The sequence below is a fragment of the Nannospalax galili genome, unplaced genomic scaffold (assembly GCF_000622305.1).
Source record: "Nannospalax galili isolate Female #2095 unplaced genomic scaffold, S.galili_v1.0 scaffold263, whole genome shotgun sequence".
In the NCBI taxonomy this organism is placed as follows: Eukaryota; Metazoa; Chordata; class Mammalia; order Rodentia; family Spalacidae; genus Nannospalax; species Nannospalax galili.
This window is the reverse complement of record NW_008350402.1, coordinates 2,182,567-2,202,314: the sequence shown is the minus strand read 5'-3', so window position 1 is coordinate 2,202,314 and position 19,748 is coordinate 2,182,567. Positions and strand designations below refer to the sequence as shown.

The 19,748-nt window shown below is 42.0% G+C and overlaps 1 protein-coding gene across 7 annotated transcripts in view; it reads left to right on the top strand.

Annotated features, from left to right (window-relative positions):
- Melk (maternal embryonic leucine zipper kinase) overlaps positions 1-19,748 on the top strand; it is an 80,226-nt gene that overhangs the window by 59,816 nt on the left and 662 nt on the right. For all 7 annotated transcript variants that reach the window (XM_029570744.1, XM_029570749.1, XM_029570746.1 and 4 more), the window contains 5 exons: positions 2,379-2,489; positions 4,466-4,691; positions 9,220-9,316; positions 10,477-10,645; positions 16,744-16,847. In XM_029570744.1, coding sequence (XP_029426604.1) covers positions 2,379-2,489; positions 4,466-4,691; positions 9,220-9,316; positions 10,477-10,645; positions 16,744-16,847 — 707 coding nt within the window. The remainder of the gene's footprint in view (positions 1-2,378; positions 2,490-4,465; positions 4,692-9,219; positions 9,317-10,476; positions 10,646-16,743; positions 16,848-19,748) is intronic.

Below are 19,748 nucleotides of genomic sequence, written 5' to 3'. Positions count from 1 at the left end.
TTGACACTGCATTGTAGTAGATGATGGGTTGTGCATGAGTGCTGTGCTGTGGGACTTTAGAGAGTGGGAGCGATAACCACTGGGAGATCCAGACTGGACCAGCCTTGAGTCTGAGATTGGTGGCAGAGACCGTACTGACTGTTTAAGTAGTCTTGGTATGAGAAGATTTGACCTTGAAGTGCATCAGCAATAAGTCTGGAAAAAAAGGGATATAGGTATTAAAAGTTCAAGTAAACGTCTGTGGCCAAGTTGACAAGATGCTGAGGGAAAAAAGGAAGGAGAAATTTAGCCAGGTTGGTGGCACACGCCTGTAGTCCCAGCACTTGGGAGGCAGAGGCAGGCAGATCTCTGTGAGTTCAAGGCCAGCCTTGTCTAAATAGTGAGTTCCAGGACAGCTGGGGCTACAGGGAGACCCTGCGGTCAAAAAGACAAAAAAAAAAAAGAAAAAAAAAAAAAAAAAGGGAGGACCACCTTACAGTCTTTAACTTAAGAAGCTACCAACTGTGTCAATACATACATACTAGGAATCTCATAAAAGAGATTGGGGCAAAAAATTCTTTGAAAAAATGGTCCCAAAGTCACACATGGGAAAAGAATGAAGGAAAGTTAGCTCTTCTAGTGGTAGTGTTAGTATGGGCCCCTAAAAAGTCCTGTTTGTGGGAGATTGTTCATAAGGTTAATTTATTCCTAGTCAAAATGATTAGCTATGCTATGCTATATTGCTATATGCTTTTTTCAAAAAGTTTTATTTTTTTATTAGTATGTGTGGTGGGGGCGGGGGCAGTGGCACAAGTGTGTGTGGAGGTCAGAAGGTAACTTTGTGGAGTTGTTTTTCTCCTTCCACCTTATGTAGGTTCTGGGGATCAAACTCAGGTCACCAGGTTTGAGAGGCAGGTGTTTTTACCTGCTTGGTTATCTTGCTGACCCTTACTATATACTCTTACAAGTAAAGTATCTGAGTGTCAAAAGTTACTTCCTTTCTCTCTTCTGCTTTGTTAGAACCGTTTACTTGTAAATTTGCAAATGTGTTGTCAGTATTGCTGTGTGGTGATGATAGGCTAAGTAAACAGTATGCCATATCTTAAAAAAAAAAGGTGGCATTCTCTAATATTGTTGCTTCTCTGTTGGGAAATTCAAGCCAGCAAGTAACTGTTGCCTCCATTTACTGTACAGAAGCCAAAATGCTCTATCTTAAACACAAGTATAATCATGTGGACTGAGTGATGGAGACAGGAAAATAGTAGGAACAAGTGTAATTGAAATTATAATACCTCCCGGGAGCCTGCAGCTGTCATTTTCACCCATGAGCCAGAGCTGTGATCCTGGGACTCTGGTTGCCTCCTCTGAAGCTGTGGTCCCTCCTGTGAGCTGGAGCCAGGATCCCTCCCTATGAGCCTGAGCTGTGGTCCCTTCCTATGAACTGAAGCTGTGTCCTCTCACATGAGCCTGGAGCTTTGGTCTCCAACCATGAGCCGTGGTTCCACATTCCTTTGGTAGTAGACTGATGGTAGAACAGATTGGAGGATGGAGGACTTCCCAATGTTGGGCAGCAGTTTCAGCCTGCTCTGAGTGTCTGCATTCCCCCATAGCTCCCTCCCCTGAGTTCCCAGGTTGTACATGGCAGTGACTTTGCCTCTGTGTTGGGCTTATCCTGGGGACAGGGGAGGTCCCTCTCATTTGTGGATTCTAGTTTTAGGAGGACTGATTTCTCTAGAATAGACTTCCCATTTCCCCTGAGGGCCATCTGTAGTCTTGACTCCATACATGGTTCTGGGCATCCAGACCTTGATGTTGAACCTCTCCCATTTACAGGCACCAAAAAGTTTTCCATCATTTTTCTATTAGTCTTCTATAGCCCAGTGTACCTTCACCTGTGCCCTACAGATGATGCAAATTACCTAACTGAACTTCTAGAGATAAAAATCACAGTCTGGGAAGTTAAAAAAAAGTACTGTAGCCGGGCATGGTGGCACATGCCTTTAATCCTAGCACTTGGGAGGCAGAGGCAGGTGAATCTCTGTGAGATTGAGGCCAGCCTGGTCTCCATAGCAAGTTCCAGGCCAGCTATGGCTACAGGTAGACCCTGTCTCAAAAAAACCAAATAATAATAATAATAACAACAACAACAACAACAATAATAATAATAAATGAAACAAAGTACTATAATATTTCAATATTATTTACTAATAAAACTGTACTACCAAGCTGTGAAATTTGTCATTGTTGCTCTAATGTAAATTTGCCATTCACTCCCTTTCTTCAAGCAATACAGAATTTTTCAATGTAATCATGTTATTTTTTTTTTAAAGGCAATGCTAATAAAATGTTTTTTGAATCATAGTGTTATCTTTAACTTCTTTTTTCTTTTTAATTAATAGTCAAAGAATCTGAGTCTGGAAGACATGACAGCAAGTGATGATAACTGTGTGGCTGGATTAATAGACTACCAGTTGTGTGAAGACAATTTATTAACTCCCCAAACACCACAGGTGGGTCACTTGTTACTCTTTAAAGCAGAATGCATGTCTCAATTATCCACATATCTAGGCCAACAGGAAGTCAGTGCTTGTAGGTTTATTGACTCTCTAGACCACTGAAAGCATGAATGAAGGATTATTGGACTATGAATGGCAGGGAAGTTGGTGATTGCAAAGTTAGGAATGCAGGATTCCATTTGGAGAACTTTATTGTTCCTGTTTGGTTTTATTTTTTTCTTTTGTAAAAAATATTTTTTTGATTTATTTATTTTTATTTTATGTGTATAAGTGTTATGCCTGCTAGTGTGTAAGTGCTCCCACGTCATGCAGTGCCTGCGGAGGACAGAAGAGGGCGTCGGATCCCCTGGAACTGGAGTTTATGGATGGTTGTTAGCTGCCATGTGGGTGCTGGGAATTGAACTGGGTCTTCTGCAAGAACAGCTAGCTCTTAGACATAAAAATAAAATAATTTTATTATTTTTATGAGTGTATTGCCTGTATGTGAGTGCACCCATGTCATGCAATGCTGCAGAGGTCAGAAGAGGGCTTGGGATTCCCCTGGAACTGGAGTTCGTAGCCACCATGTGGGTGCTGGGAATCGAACCTGGGTCCTCTGTAAGAGCAGTTGGTGCTCTTAACTGCTGAGCCATCTCTCCAGCCCCTAGAAATTTAAAAAAAAAAAAAATGCATTTATCTTTGAACTCTTGAATTTCTTTGAAGCTTAGATTAAGGGTTGGAGGCTTTGGATAGGGTAGATTGAAGCCTTCTAGAGAACAATCAGTTTCAGACCATATTACACTAAATTTAGGTTTAAGGTATTTGATTATGCACTTAGTGTGAATTTGGACCCTAAAGTTACATAAGAGCTCTTTGTTTATTCACACATTATTAAAGGAGGCAATTTCCCCAGAGCCAAAGCTAAGACACACACATTGTCTTCTTACTCCTTTTAGAGGGTGCATTTCTATTTAATTCTCCTTTTTGTTTTAGTTATGGCCCTTCCTGGCTTTCTATGAGTGCTTTGACTCTGACTTACAACCTTGCAGAGGCCAAAGGTTCCTGTGGTTGGTAGAGTCCAGGGGCAGGTTATCAGAGGCAGTAGGGAGGTGGCTCTAAGGCTCAATGTTGTTTCATGTTCCTGTTTTTAGTCTGCCTTCTGAGGATTCTTCTTACTGTTTTGTAAGCTCAGTTATAAATTTAAAAGAATTTAAAATAATTTTTATCAGTCATTTCTGTTAGAGTATTTTTTCATTTATTTTACTTATTTGACGTCTGTGTAATGTGCGTGTCTGTATGTGTACATGCGGAGGCCAGAGGTCAACACCAGGAATCTGCCTCTTTTGTTCTCCATCTCTTTTGGAGACAGGGTCTCTCACTGAATCCGGTGCTCACTAATCAGCCAAAACAGCTGGCCAGTGAGTTCTGAGTATCTGTCTGTCTCCACACTTTCCCCCATCCCCATGCCAGGATTGTGGACACATGCCATCACACCCAGCTTTAAATGGATGCTAGAATCAGAACTCAGGTCCTCCCTCATGCTTCTACAGTGGCCATTTTACCACCTGAGCCATCTCTTCAGTCCTTCTGTTAAGAGTATTTTAACTTCTTTTTTGGCCCTGATCACTAAAAAAACTTTTATTTTTAGTAGCTATTAGGTGAGTCAAACCATGGCAATCTAGGTGTAGGAAACATTACTTAGAGGCTAAGTTGTCCTAGACAACTCACTGTTGTCTAGGATCCTGGATGGGTTTAAATACTTAGCCTGAAACTTGTTGAAAATTACTTGCCACAGAACAGACTGAGATGTTCTACCTGTGGTACAGAGAACAGAAGATACATTTCTAAATTTCCTGGTATTGCTAATGTATCCCTTTTGATAGTATTTAATTTTACTAAGAACAGTACAAGGTAATTTGCAAATAGTGCATATTGTAAAGAATTGACATTTCTTCTTCAATGTGTTTTATTTAGTATCTTTTTCTTTCCAGTTTACGAAACATTGGACAGAATCAAATGATGTAGAGTCTAAATCATTAACTCCATTAGTATGCAGAGCAAATAAATTAAAGGACAAAGAGAATGTATGCACTCCCAAGTCTGCTGTGAAGAAAGAAGAGCACTTCGTATTTCCTGAGCCAAAGACTCCAGTTAGTAAGAACCAGTACAGAAGAGAAATACTCACTACCCCAGATCATTACTCTACACCCACAAAAGGTATTTGCTAAGAGAACCCAGCAGTAATTTAAAGGCCCAAATTTCATTTTTCTTACTGTTTATTTAAAACATACAGCCTCCCAGAAACGACTAGCATTGCTGTGTGGTTTCAGGGGCGATCAGGCTACCTTTTTGTCATGTTATTTGCATTAAGTAGGAATCAAAATATATTGCTTAACTTTTAATGATCCTCAAATGGTATTGTATTTAAGGATTTGTTTGTCTGTATTTTCATTTATGTTTATGTCTGTGTATATGCCATGTGTATCCACGTGCCCAAGGAGGGTGTTAGATCCCCTGAGCTGGAATTATACGCGGTTGTGAGCTACCCCACTTGAGTGCTGGGAACTGAACTTGGGTCCTGAATCTGAGCCATCTCTCCAGCCCCCCTTTTTGGTCCTGAATCACAGCACCATAGAATATTAACTTAGAACTTGTCTAATCCAACTCCCATTGTCATAGTTCAGGAACCTGGGACTCACAGGAGTGGAGTGCTTTGCCTGAAGTTGTATATCCAGGCTTAGCCTTCTTCAGCCCCACTTGGAATAACTCAGGCTGAAGTCTCTGTCGAGCTCTCCTACCCATCTGGTTCTCCGTCCTAGCATCTGGTCCTTTTCTGCCCTGCTGTAGTACCACTCAAGCCCTGCGGGTAGAGGAAGTACTTGATGCCCCTCCAGCTTTCACACCCCATTTCCCTTGCTTTCCTCTTCAGTATAATCATCACCAGTTGTTCAAGCTGTTCCCTTTTAGACACCTCAGTGTTTTGGTTGCTGGCCTCATCGGGACACATTCTACTTTGTCAGTATTCCTCTTAGAATATAGTGCCTAGATATGAAGCCAGTTTGCTAGGATAGGGTCTCACCAGGACAAGCAGTGTGTACCCTGCAGCAGAGGCTGTCGTTTACTGCAGACTTTCATGCTAGGTAGTAGGGTCATACTTGCTGAATGAAGGAATACATTAGAACTGGAGGTAATTTTATTTACCTTGATCTTTTGTCTGTGTCACTTTTAAAATCGACAGCTAAGCTTTTCTAGCCATTCCCCAGCAACTGTCCTTCTCTTGGGCTATACTGAGATCCTCACGAACCCAAACTCTGACACGTCGCCATGTGAACTGCTAAGCCCCTTCTTCCCGTTGTGCTCTGGTTTCTAGTGGGGTTGGCAGCCACATCAGACTTCAGCTTGTACATGGAGATATTGTGGAAGATTTTGCTCAAATATTTGCAGAAGTTCAATGACATTTTGCATTTCATCAACTCAGAGTCTTCTCTCCCAAATGAGAGACCAGTTTGGCATGACGAGGTGTTTGGTGTGGCTGCCTGCACTTGCACATAGCAGGAACTCAGAAGTGACTGCTGTTTCACCTGTTCCCAGCCAGCGTTCCCTCTCTGTTGGTATTTCTCTTACTATAACTGCATCATCTTTTATGTTTATATATTTGTTTCTATTTTATTTTTTATTTTTTGAGACGGGGTCCGTGTAGTCCAGGCCAACCTTCAACTCACTATGGCTATGTAGGTGAGAATGACCTTGAACTCTTGATCCTCCTGCTTCTACCTGATCTAAGTGCTAGGATTGTAGGTATGCACCACCTTGCCTGGTTACAATGTCCTTTAAAATTCAAGAAGTTAAGCAGGAGATAAGATGGACCTTAGCTCACCTTAATTCATTCAGGGATTTTATATGTGTTGGGGGTAGAGGGGTGTGTGTGTGTGTGTGCATGCCAGAGGTCAACCTTGGGCGTCATTTACTGTCTACCTTGTGAGACAAGGTCTCTTATTGGGACCAATTAGGCTAGGCTGGCCGGCCAGCAGACACTAGAGATCTAATAGTCTCTGCCTCCCCAGTGCTGAGATTAGAAGCTCATGTCACCAAGGCAAGCTTTTTTTTTTTGTCTTTAGATTTCCCTGTAACAGCCCCAGCTGGCCTGGAACTAGCTATGTAGACCAGGCTCAGGCTGGCCTTGAACTCACAGAGATCCAATTGCCTTCTGAGTGCTGGGATTAAAGGCGTTTGCTACCACGCCCAGCTGCCTCTTTTCTTTTCTTTTCTTTTCTTTTCTTTTCTTTTCTTTTTCTTTCTTTTCTTTCTTTCTTTCTTTCTTTCTTTCTTTCTTTCTTTCTTTCTTTCTTTCTTTCTTTCTTTCTTTCTTTCTTTCTTTCTTTCTTTCTTTCTTTCTTTCTTTCTTTCTTTCTTTCTTTCTTTCTTTCTTTCTTTCTTTCTTTCTTTCTTTCTTTCTTTCTTTCTTTCTTTCTTTCTTTCTTTCTTTCTTTCTTTCTTTCTTTCTTTCTTTCTTTCTTTCTTTCTTTCTTTCTTTCTTTCTTTCTTTCTTTCTTTCTTTCTTTCTTTTTTAATGTGGGTGCTGAGGATCTGAACTCAAAGTCTTCATACTTGCATAGCCAGCATTTTACAAATGAGCCACCTTCTTGGCCCATTCAGGAATTAACACACATACACACACACACACACACACACACACCAAAAATTTGTCAACATAGTTCCTTTCATTATTGATACTTTTTATGTGATTCTAGAGGTTTTCAAATGTGGATAGTTTGAAATTTATTTCATAATCTTGAAGTGTCATCAGTTTACCTATGTCCTCTCTGTGGGATTGTGTTGGTTAAAAGCAATTTTTGGCTATTTTTCTTTAACCAGAGAGCTGCTTCAGAGCAAGTGTCTGAAGCTGCATAGGATAGCTTCCGTTAGTGCATCTTGCTTTTACTGTGAGTTATTTTTTGACAAGAACTTTTCGTTTCCTGGTTGTGACTCCTGTGCAGTCTAGGCGGTGGTATCGTCAGAGGGCAGTTATGCATGGTAGCACACCCTCAGTATTCAAAGATGAAAACCATTTTACTGCTAGTTCTAATTACTCTCAGTTTCTTGTTCATGTAAAACCAGAGAGAATAGAGCTTAATAATTAAAACAAAACTAGCTCCTCAATTCTTCCTTTTTTTTTTGTCTTTTTTGAAGCAGGGTCTCCCTGTAGCCCCAGCTGTCTTGGAACTCACTATGTAGACTAGGCTGGCCTTGAACTCACAGAGATTCCCCTGCCTCTGCCTTCCAAGTGCTGGGACTACAGGTGTGCGCCACCATGCCCCGTTTCAATTCTTTTTTAAAACTTGATTATTAGTGTTATCACTAAAGTGCATATGTGTGTATGATTGTGTGTGTGTGTGTGTGTGTGTGTGTTGCTGGAGATTGAACCCAGAGCCTCATGCATGCTAGACAAGTGCTCTGCCACTCAGCTACATCCCTAACAGTATAAAATTTTAGGTCATAAACAAAAAATTAGTCAATGGTAACCAGATTTGTTGATGTACATCTGTCACAAATGCTATACCACCTAGATTAAGGCACAAAAGAGAAAAATAACAAAGCCCACTTCTCTTAAATAACTTTCGTCAAACTACTAAAGGGAACCAATTTCTGGCTAACAGGAGTAAACAGAGTTGTGAATTTAATTAACACCTTTGAAGTATGGGGGTGGAGAGATGGCTCAGTAATTAAGCACACTGGCTATTCTTCCAGAGGACCTGGGTATAGTTCCTAGCACCCACATGGAGGCTTACAACCATCCATAACTCCAGTTCCAGGGGATCCAGTGCCATATTCTGGCCTCCGTGGGCATTGCACAACACGGATGCACTTACACTTATGTAGGCAAAACACACATAGAAAAAATAAAATAAAACAAAACATAAAAAAGCATACTTGCAAGGTAAAATGATTTTTGGGAGGAAGGGTTTTGTTTTGAGGCAGGATGTTTTATACCTCAGGCTGGCCTGACTTATTATGTGGCAGAGACTGGCCTTGAACTCTGAATCCTGCTCCTTCCACACCCTGAAGTGCTGAGATTACAAGTGTCCTTTATGACACCCAATGATTTATTTATTTTTGTTTTTTATTATAGATTACCTGGAAACATTTTCTTTTTCTTTTTATGCGTGTGAGTGTTATGCTTGCATATAGGTAAGTGCACCCATGTCGTGCAATGCCCTCGGAGGACAGAAGAGGCTGTCGGATTCCCAGAACTGGAGTTACGGACAGTTGTTAGCTGCCATGTGGATGCTGGGATTTGAACCTGGGTCTTCTGCAAGAACAGCCAGTGTTCTTAAGTGCTGAGCCATCTCTCCAGCCCCAGAAACATTTTCTTTTTTAAAATATTTATTTATTTATTATTTTATTTTATGTGTATGAATGTATGTGAGTGTACCCGTGTCATGCAATGCTACAGAGGTCAGAAGAGGGCTTTGGATTCCCCCGGAATTAAGGATGGTTCATAGCCGCCATGTGGGTGCTGGGAATCAAACCTGGGTCCTCTGCAAGAGCAGTCAGTGCTCTTAACTGCTGAGCCATCCCTCCAGCCCCATGGAAACATTTTCTTAATTAAAGTCTTTAACTTCTCTGGCCAAATGGTTACAATATTTCTGGGTCACTGAATGAAGTGATGCACACATTACTGATAGAATGTCGGAGCCACAGTATATCAGCTACATACGGTTTTTGTTTATTGTTTTCCTAATAGCTAGAAAGCAGTGCCTGAAAGAAACTCCAGGTAAAACTCCAGTGAATTCAGCAGGAACAGACAAGTTAATGACAAATGTCATTAGCCCTGAGAGGCGGTAAGTGTTGGTTTTCAGACTCTTTGTTCTTTGGTGTAGATAATGAGATTCCTCTTTTCATCTGTGATAAACCTGACTAAGGGGAACCATGACAGATGGTGTTCAGACTAAGTCTGTCTGCATGACGATGGTATGTGGCTGAGAATGGTTACTGGAGCTGTTCTCCAGCCTTCTCCTGGGGTGAAATCATGAAGCTGATCAGCAGTGGGACTGGTATTTTAACGTCAAGCATAGCAAGCTGGGAAGATGGTGGCCCTGCCTCTGGCTGTGTAGTTCCTTCCCCAAGGCCTACTTTTTTCTGCCAGTGGAGTATAGGTATCCAGTAACAGACCACATTCCCCTAGATGGTGAAAGTACTAACTTAGGTTTCAACCCGCTCCTCTTAGATGAAAAGTCCCAAGGCATAAAGTGACTTGTCATTGTCTTTGTAACTGTTTTCTTAATGAGTGATCCATTTTGAGGATGCTGGGGGGAAACAGAATGTGAACTGACTCTTAGATGATGCTGTGGAATTATTAATTTTCTTGATGTCATTGTCATGATTGGGTAAGAAGAGATGTACACTGAGTTGTTTCAGAGTATCATAATACCTTCAGATGGCTGAACAAGCATGCACATACATTTAGTCTATTTATTTATACACATAAAGCCACTGGCCATATATTAGCAGTTGTTGAGCCTAGGAGGACATGAGAGTGTTCATTGTATTGTTCTTTCCATTTTCCTGTGTTGGATTTAAATAAAGAATGAAAGGCTGGGCCTGGTGGCATAGACCTGGAATCCCAGCTACTTGGTAGGCTGAAGTAGGATTGTCAAGGCCAGCCAGGACACTTAGTAAAGACCCTATCACAAAATAAAAAATAAAAAGAACGCTGGGGAAATAGCTCATTGGTAGGGTACTTGCCTAGGATGAATGAGGCCCTAGTTTCAATCCTTAGCATCCTCTAAGTAAAACAAAATGAGGGGACAAGTAGTTTTTGGGGAGAGGGATGATTCCTCTCTCATGGGAGATGGCTTTAGTTTCCCTGAGGAGGACCGAGATGATCTGGGTCTGGCACATCTGCCTGAGGCCCCAGCACATGCAATGGGATAGGCATAGGATTGTGAGGGCCCCAGCAGGACAGAGGCCCAGTGCCACTAGTGCTTCGCTGTTTTCTAAGGTGCCGCTCGGTGGAAGTAGACCTCAACCAGGCACACATGGAGGGCACTCCTAAAAGAAAAGGAACCAAAGTGTTTGGAAGTCTTGAGAGAGGATTGGATAAGGTCATCACTGTGCTTACCAGGAGCAAAAGGAAGGGCTCTGCCAAAGATGGGCCAAGAAGGCTAAAGGTAAGTGGACTTTTATACAGACTCCGAAGCTGCTAACTGGGTTTCTTTCTAGCCCTGTACCTTTTCTTTGACAGAATCTCACTCTAGCCTAAGCAGTCTTCTTCCCAGAGCCTCCTGAGGTGCTAGGATTACAGTACAGGCATGGGCCACTTGTCACCACACCTGGCTGGACTGCGTTTCTTTTAAAACTTTTAAAAAGTGTGTGTGTGTGTGTGTGTGTGTGTGTGTGTGTGTGTGTGACCTTGATGTATGTAGGAGTGTAGGTGGCACATGCCATGATGTGTGTGGAGGTCAGGGGACAACTTTAAGTGATTGGTTCTCTCCTATCACTGTGGGATCCAGGGATTGAACTCAGGTCATCAGATTTGTGCAGCAAGTGCTTTTATCCAGTGAGCCATTTTGCTGGCCTTTTTCTCTTCTTTAAATTTCTATTATTTATTTATTTTTATTTTATGTGTAGGAACATTTTGCCTACATGTAAGTGCACTATGTGCATGCAGTGCCCGTGGAGGCCAGAAGATGGCGTCCAGGTCTTTGAAACTGGAGTTATGGATGTTTAGCCATCATGTGGGTGTTGGAAATCAAACTTGGGTCCTCTGCAAGAGCCATCTCTCCAGCACCAAATTAGAGCCATCTTGCAGGCCCTAATTTGAACTTTGAGTGTAGTGTGTGTGAGGAAAATAGTAAGTGACAGGTGGGAAGGTAGACTGAAGGCCCTTAAGGGCCTAGCTAAGAGATTTGGGTCTCATTTAATAGATCTGTTATGCTTTGAAAGGGTTAATCTGTCACTGGTGTGTACAATATGCTTGGTGGGGAAGGAAAGGAAAAATAAACTATTAGTGGGTATAAACCGCTTCTTCTCGGGTCCTCTCTGAGCATCCATTCAAATATTGAATGAATGGCATTTTGGTTTGGTGGCAATGGAGGAAGAAGTAAAAGGATAAATAAGATGTAGCTCACATCCTTGAAGAGTTCATAGAATGACCATGAAAACAGGCTGGGATGCTCCTCTGACATGCTGGGCTCAGTGCTGTGACAAAAGATGTTCCCAGACAGGCCCAGAGGAGGGGAAGATAGTTGTGGTTTTATGAATTGGGAGTTGGGTTTGCATTTATTCTTTTTTGCATCAAACCTCATTTGGAGCAGTTTCAGGTAGTTTAAAGGAAAATGCTGAGCACTGGGCAGGATACTTGACCGACTACTGAAATGCCATTTGTGCCCCCTCTTGAAGGCACACTCGTGCCTTCATGGTTATTGTATTGTTATACTTACGCAGAGCTCTGAGAAGTTTATGTTATAGTCCGCTCTTTATTAGGATAATTTATCCTTTTTCTGAGGTTTGTCTACCTATTGAAGATGGGATCTCTCTCTGTCTCTCTCCTCTGTCTCTCTCTCTCTCTCTGTCTCTCTCTCTCTCTCCTGTCTCTCTCTCTCTGTCTCTCTCTCTCTCTGTTTCTGTCTCTCTCTCTCTGTCTCTCTCTCTCTGTCTCTCTGTCTCTCTCCCCCTAATCCTCTTGCCTCTACTTTCCAAATGGTGATATTACAGGTGTGGGCCACTGTGTCCAGCTTGTAGTTTGTTTGAGACACAGTCTCACTCTTAGCCAAGGCTGGGCTAGAACTCATTATGTACAGCTCAGGCTAGCTTCAGACTTGTGGCAATCCTCCTGTCTCAGCCTCCTAAGTGCTGGGTTATAGGCATGAGTCCCCATGTCTCATTGACAGGAAGGATTTGAAACCATAACTTCGGGATTAAGAAAACTCTAGTACTGGGGCTGGAAAGATGGCTTAGCAGTTAAGAGCACTGACTGCTCTTGCAGAGGACCCAGGTTTGATTCCCAGCACCCACATGGTGGCTATAACTGTCCTTAACTCCAGTTCCAGGGGAATCCAATGCCCTCTTCTGACTTCCTCGGCAGTGCATGACACGGGTGCACTCATGTACATGCAGGCAATACACTCACATAAAGATTTAAAAAAAAAAAAAAGAAAACCCTAGTACCATTTCACTGAAAAATTAGAAGTAAATTAAAGAAACATGTTTCAACTCTATACATTATTAAGAATCTAGTTATCAAACATTATTGGCTAATATTCTAGAAATATTCGCCTATGAAGTTGTTTGGAATGTGAGTGCATTGTTCAGTAGGAACTGCTGTGGATTAGTTGGCTTTCTGGCTACTATTCTGGCTATCCATTCAGATGGAGGAGAGAAGAATACAGTATTGGGAATGAGAAGGCCTAGGTTCTAGCACTAGTGATTTCTGATGTACTTGGGAAATCTGGAAATAATGACTCCACTGGCAGCCTCATAGAGCTGAGCTACAGAAGCAAGCTCTACAACGGGCTGGGGCCTTCCAGTCACAATGCTCTTTGCTGTGATGTGCTTGCTGTTCCAGTGTTAAAGTCACTGTTATCATCAGTGTTGAGATTTTAACTCCAGTGTAGCAGAACCATGGTGCTCACTATCACAAAGATAGATCTGAAGCTCTATCTAGTTTTGGATTTCTAACCTTCTTCAAACAAACAACAAAAAGTCTAGGAGCATGCTATATAGCCCAGACAGGCCTTGAACTTGGAATCCTCCTAGCTTAGTCCTCTGTGCTGAGAGTGCAGACATATTACTAAACCTAAGCTTTTTTGTTTTGTACTGTTTGTTTTTGTTATTTTTGAGACAGGACCTCATGTGACCTAGCTGACCTGAGATTTGCAATGTAGCTGAGGCTGGCCTTGAACTCTTGATCTTCGTGCCTCTACTCTCAAGTGCTATGATTACAGTTGTGTGCCACCATACCTGGGTCTGTTTTGTTTGGCTGTTTTGTTGAGATAAGGTCTCACTTTGTAGTGCATGTTGGCCTAGAACTCACTGTTGCTCAGGCTGCCTCTTTCTGTCTTGGGCTTTTGGGTGCTGGGATTATAGGTATGAGCTTCCACCCACCAGCTTTTAACTCTCTAGTTCTTTAAGTTTTTGCAGAAAAGAACTTGCTGCAGAAAATTAATCTCACCTTTGCAACCAATTTCTTTTTTCTGCCCACCAATTCATCTTTCTTCTGCTACCCTCTTCCTCCCTCTTCTCTGACAGAGCTAAGGACCAAAGCCAGGTGCTAGACAAGTGCTCTACCCACAGCTATATCCCCAGATCTGTTCACCAACTTTTTTTTTTTTTTTTTTTTGGTGTTTGTGAGACGACAGGGTCTCCCTGTAGCCCTAGATGACCTGGAACTTGCTATGTAGACCAGATTGGCCTTTTTATATTAAACAATCATGGCCCTTGAGCACTCTAAGGCCTGCTGTCAATCTTGATAATATGTCTGACTTATTCTGTCAGACTTGTTCTATCTATTTGCTTTGAATAAAGTTTTCTTGCTACTGTAAAGAAAAGGCATGGTGTGTTTAAAAAAAAAAAAAAGGCCTTTAATTCCAGTACCTAGGAAGCAGAGGTAGACTGATAACTATCAGAGCAAAGCCAGCCTGGGATGGTCTACATAGTGAGTTCCAAGCCAGCTGGGACCTCAAAACAAACAGATAAATGTACTGGGGGGTGGTGGTAGTGGTGGTGGTGGTGGTGGTGGTGGTGATGCAGGTGATGCATTCCTGTGATCCCAGAACATTCAAGGCCATCCTTGGCTACACAGTGAGTTTGAAACTAGGCTAAACTACATGAAACCCTGTCTCAAAAGCAAAGCAAAACAAAAATGTCATGTGTGGTAGTGCCCAGGCTGTCCCTGTAACTTATGGTTCTCAGACCTCAGCCTCCTAAGTACTGGGATCATATGTCTGGTTTAAGATTATTCTTTGTTTTACAAAAGCCATAATTTAAATTGTAATTTGGAGGTGTTAGCTGGTTTGGTGACAAGCCCTATGTCGGAGACAGGAGACAGAAGGCCCTGCCATGGCTGTGCTACTTGTTCCCTTTAGGACTTAAAGCTGAGGTCCCCAAGCTCCGACCACTTGGCTCCCATCTTTCAGCGTTTACTGTATTGGCACATCATTTGGGCTATTATAAGTCATGTGGCATTTTCTTTATTTTTTACTTTCCTTTCCCCTTTTTTGTTATGCTGGGGATTGAATCAGGTCTTCATGCATACTAGGCGAGCACTGTATGCCTGAACTATATTGCTAGCCCAAAATGTTATGTTGATGCTTTTTTAAAAAAATTCATTTAGCTGGATGTGGTGGTGCACACCTTTAATCCCAGCACTTGGGAGGCAGAGGCAGGCAGATCTCTGTGAATTCAAGGCCATCCTGATCTACATAGTGAGCTCTAGGACAGCTGGGGCTACAGGGAGACCCTGTCTCAAAAGACCAAAAATAAAAAAAAAAAAAAAATCACTTATAAAACTGGGCCTGGTGGTTCACACCTTTAATCCTAGCACCTGGGAGGCAGAGGCAAGCAGATCTCTTTGAGATCAAGGCCAACCTGGTCTACATAGCGAGTTCCAGGCCAGCTGGGCTATAGGGAGACCCTGTATCAAAAAGACCACCACAACAAAATTCATTTATAGAACTATAATTGACATATAATAAACCACATATCTAATATATGCAGTTATGCTTTGGTTCATACAACACGTACACAAAATTTACCACAACCAAAATTAATTTTTTGTTTGTTTAAGATAGGGTCTCTCTGTAGCCTCAGCTGACCTGGAACTCACTATGTAGACCTCGCTGGCCTTGATCTCACAGAGATCTGCCTGCTTCTGCCTTGTGATTGCTGGCTAAAACTTAATTTCTAAATGTAAATTTGTTGAAAGGGAAACAATATCATTAGTTTTTGCTAGTTATAACTCAGATTGGAGCAAATAGGTTATTATTCAAGGAAAAAAGATTTTTCCATTTGTCACCTAGAGTTTTTCTTCTATATTAGTATGGGAGATACTACTTTAATAATTTGTACTTTTTCTTTAAGCCATAGGTTCTGTTTTATTTTGTTTTGTTTTTAAGATTTATTTTATTTTTAATTATGTGTCTCTGTAGATATGTGCATGTTAGTGCAGGTGCCTGTGGAGGGAGAAGCAAAGAATCCTCTGGAGCTGGACTTACAGGCTATTGTGAACCACCCAAAGTGGGTGCTGGGAACCAAACTGGAGTCCTCTGCAAAAACAGTATTTGAACTTAACTGCTGAGCCATCTCTCCAGCCGTTTGTTTTCTTGAGACAAGGTTTCACTCTAGGCCAGACTGGTCTAGAACTCACTATGTAGACTAGACTGGTCTTGTTGCCACAGAGATCCACCAGCCTCTGCCTCCTGAGCACTGGGATTAAAGGCGTGTGCCTCTACACACAGTTTGATACTTCTTTAAAAAGATTGATAGGACGCCAGTGAGATGGGTTAGCAAGAAAAGGTGCTGCCATCAAGTCTGACACCCCAAGTTTAATCCCTGGAACCCACGTAGTAGAGGGAGAGAACTGACTCCATCCAGCAAGTTGTCCTCTGTCCTCCACATGTATGGTGGTGTATACATGTGCATGCACACACACACACATATACACACAATGAGATGTAATTTTAAAAATTAAAAACGGGCTGGGCGTGGTGGCACACGCCTTTAATCCCAGCACTCGGGAGGCAGAGGCAGGTGGATCTCTGTGAGTTCAAGGCCAGCCTGGTCTACATAGTGAGTTCCAGGACAGCTGGGGCTATAGGGAGACCCTGTCTCAAAAAGACCAAAAAAAAAAAAAAATTAAAAAATTAAAAACAATTGATAGGAAAGGAAGACGAACATACAGGGTAGAAGTGACAGCAGGAGTCTTGAGAGACAGCAGTAAAGGGACTTGGTGCACAGGCCTGACAATGTGAGTTCTACCCCTGGAACTCACATAAAAGTGCTCTGACCATCACATGCATACTGTGGAATACAGGCATGCACACACACTGTATATATACAACACAATAATAAGATATGGATAGCATGGAGTAGTTTCTAATAAAGATTCTCCTGACTTTCAGTGCTGAGGTAATCCAGTCAACTGAGAACTGGCTGTCAGTTCTTTGAATGTTTGTTTTCCTGAAATATTTCCTTTTGAAAAGGTGTTATGTTGCTGGGCTTTTGCGTTGATGTAAAGATTTACTCCTCAACCATTCTTTTTCTTTTTAAGCCGCATTACAACGTGACCACAACCAGATTAGTGAATCCTGACCAACTCTTGAATGAGCTAATGTCTATTCTTCCAAAGAAGCAAGTTGACTTTGTACAGAAGGGGTAAGACTACACCTGCCGCCATGGGTTCACTGCCTGTGAGCTTGGATTCCCTTCCCCTATCCGCCCGCCTAAAAAAAGTAGTCTCTACCACTTTCCAGAAAGATTTTACAATAGTATCATTGTTCACAATTGATTTTCTTCTGTTTGATTGTAAAGCACCTACTGTCTCTGTTTTCAAGGTTAGATTTCATTTCAGAATTGAAAAATCTGAATTTATTGTTTCCTTTTAAAATCCTCTGTTTCCAGCTGGTAATGCAGAGGCAGAGGCAGGCAGATCTCTGTGAGACCATGGCCAGCCTGGTCTACATAGTGAGTTCCAGGTCAGCTGAATCTGCAGGGAGACTCTGTCTCAAAATGACAGAAAAAAAAAAAAAAAATCTCTATTTCCTTTAATTTTCTACTTTTTTAGAAATAATGCTTATCATTTGTAATCTAAATTAATGAGACACTTTGAACCAATCAAAGAGTTATAGATTGCTTCTCTTTATGACCAGCTATTTTAGAGTTGGGTTTTTAGCAGGTGTCTTAGTTTGCTTTCTGTTGCTGTGATAAAACACTGACCAAAACCAATCGGGGAGGCGGGTGATTTGGCTGGCAGCTTACAGTCCATCATTGAAGGAAGCCGAGGCAGGCACTGAAGCAGAGACCATGGAGGAACATTGCTTTCCCTGGCTTGCTTAGCCACCCCTTCTGTATAGCCCAGGCTTACCTGCCTAGAAATGGCGCTGCCTGTAGTGGGCTGAGCTCTCCCCCCCTCAAATCAGCAATCAAGAAAATGCCCCAAAGGCATACCCACAGGCCAGTCTGACGGAGGAAATTCCTCACTTGAGGTTCTCTCCTTCCTGTGTCTCCAGTTGGTGTTAAGTTGATGGAAAACTAAAGCAGCCCATTAGGTTAAGGAAGTTGTTTTGCCAGCTCTGTCCTGCTGTAGCTTGAGCTGCCATCAAATCTCCTTGGTAGTGAACTCATGGTCTGAGTAGCTAGGCCTTGTCTGATCACACTAGTTCTTCCTGTTTCTAATGTAGTCCTACTAATACATGTCTTTTAAATGCTTTAAAAAAAGAGTCTCACTATATAGCCCAGGCTGGCATGGAACACATGAGCCTGGCTGCATCAGCTTCCCAAGTACTGGGTTACAAGTGTATGCCATCACACCAGCTTCTAACATGCCTTTATTTTACCTTTTTATTTAAAAAAAATTTATTGTATGTGTATGAGTGTTATGTCTGCATGTATGTAAGTGCACCTGTGTTGTGCATTGTCCATGCGGGACAGAAGAGGATGTCAGATCCCCTAGAACTGTAGTTATGGATGGTTGTTAGCCATCATGTGGGTGCTGAGATTCGAATCCAGGTCTTCTGCAAGACTAGCCAGTGTTCTTAACCACTGAACCATCTCTCCAGCCCCCCCTTTTTTTTTTTTTTTTTGTTAAGGTTTATTTATTTTATGTGTATGACTGCCTGCATGTGTATGTGTGCACCTGTGCACCATGTATGTGTCTGGTGCCCTCAGAGGTCAGAAGATGGTGTCAGATTCCCTGGAACTGGAGTTACAGACTGTTGTGAGCCACTGTGTTGGTGTGGAAACTGAACGTAGGTCCTCTGTGACTTTCTCCTTTTTTGGTCTTTTTTTTGAGACAGGGTCTCCCTGTAGCCCCAGCTGGTCTAGAACTCACTATGTAGACCAGGCTGGCCTTTATCACAGAGATTTGCCTGCCTCTTCCTCCCAAGTGCTAGGATTAAAGGTGTGTGCCACCAAGCCTGGCTTAGGGTGATTTATTAAAGATAATCTTGTGAATGTATATTATTTACACTCTATAAATGTTGGCAAGTGTTACTCATATGGTTTTCTTTCAGCTTTCTCAAAACACATTCCCCTAACTTACTCTTAGATCTTCTTGTTCTTGGAGGCTTATCCCTGGTCCCAGAACCTCTAGCCAAACCTCATATAGCCCTGTGGGAGATCTCTCAGCATGTGACCCAGCAGGAGATAACTAGCTGAAATCTAACCAATACTGTGCTCTCCTAACTTCCTGAGCCACCAGAAGTGTTGTGTCTTGAGGTGACTGACCCTCTTCTTTTACTTCGTTTGCTTTTATCTGTGACGAAGCAGAAGGCAACAGTTTGTGTTCCAGTGATGCGATGCTCGTCTCTCGATTATATCCCGTTCTTCTCCCCAAGAAGGATGAATTCCTGTCAGTCTTCCATATGGCTAGACTGTTCTACCCTTTACCTTCCTGTGAAGAGCTTTTACCACTGGGTTTTCCTTAAGGCATTTCTGGTATTGACTGCTTATTTCTAAGGGATCAGGCCCTTCCCCATATTTAGTGTAAATAAGTTAGTAAGACAGATATTTTGTGAAACCTCATAATAAATAATAAATAAAAATAATCACCACCCCTTTGGAACCATAAGTTTAAATAAACTCTTCCTTTTATATTAAAAAAAAAAAATCTCCACTATGTATGGTGGCACATGCCTCTATTCCCAGCACTGTGAGTCTGAGCTGGGAAAATTTTGAGTTTTCAAAACTCTCAGTTACTATGAGTTTGAGACTAGCCTAAACTATATACTGAGTTCCTGGCTAGTCTGGGCTATATGGAAAGATCCTGTCTGTTGTTTTATTGAGACAGTCTCATGTAGCTCAGGCTGGCCTCAAACTTACTATGTAGTGGAGGATGATCTTCTTGATCCTCCTGCCTCTATCTCCCAAGTGTAGAGATTCTAGGTGTGTACAACATGCCCAGCTTACAAGACCCTATCTCAAAAAACCAAAAGCCCAAACTAAGAAAATTTCCACACTTAGGAAGAACAGTTTCTTTCTGATAGGTTAATGGCTCCAGCTTTATTTTTATGAAAGAGAAATTTATGAGATGGGAATACTCTTAATATCCCTTGTTTT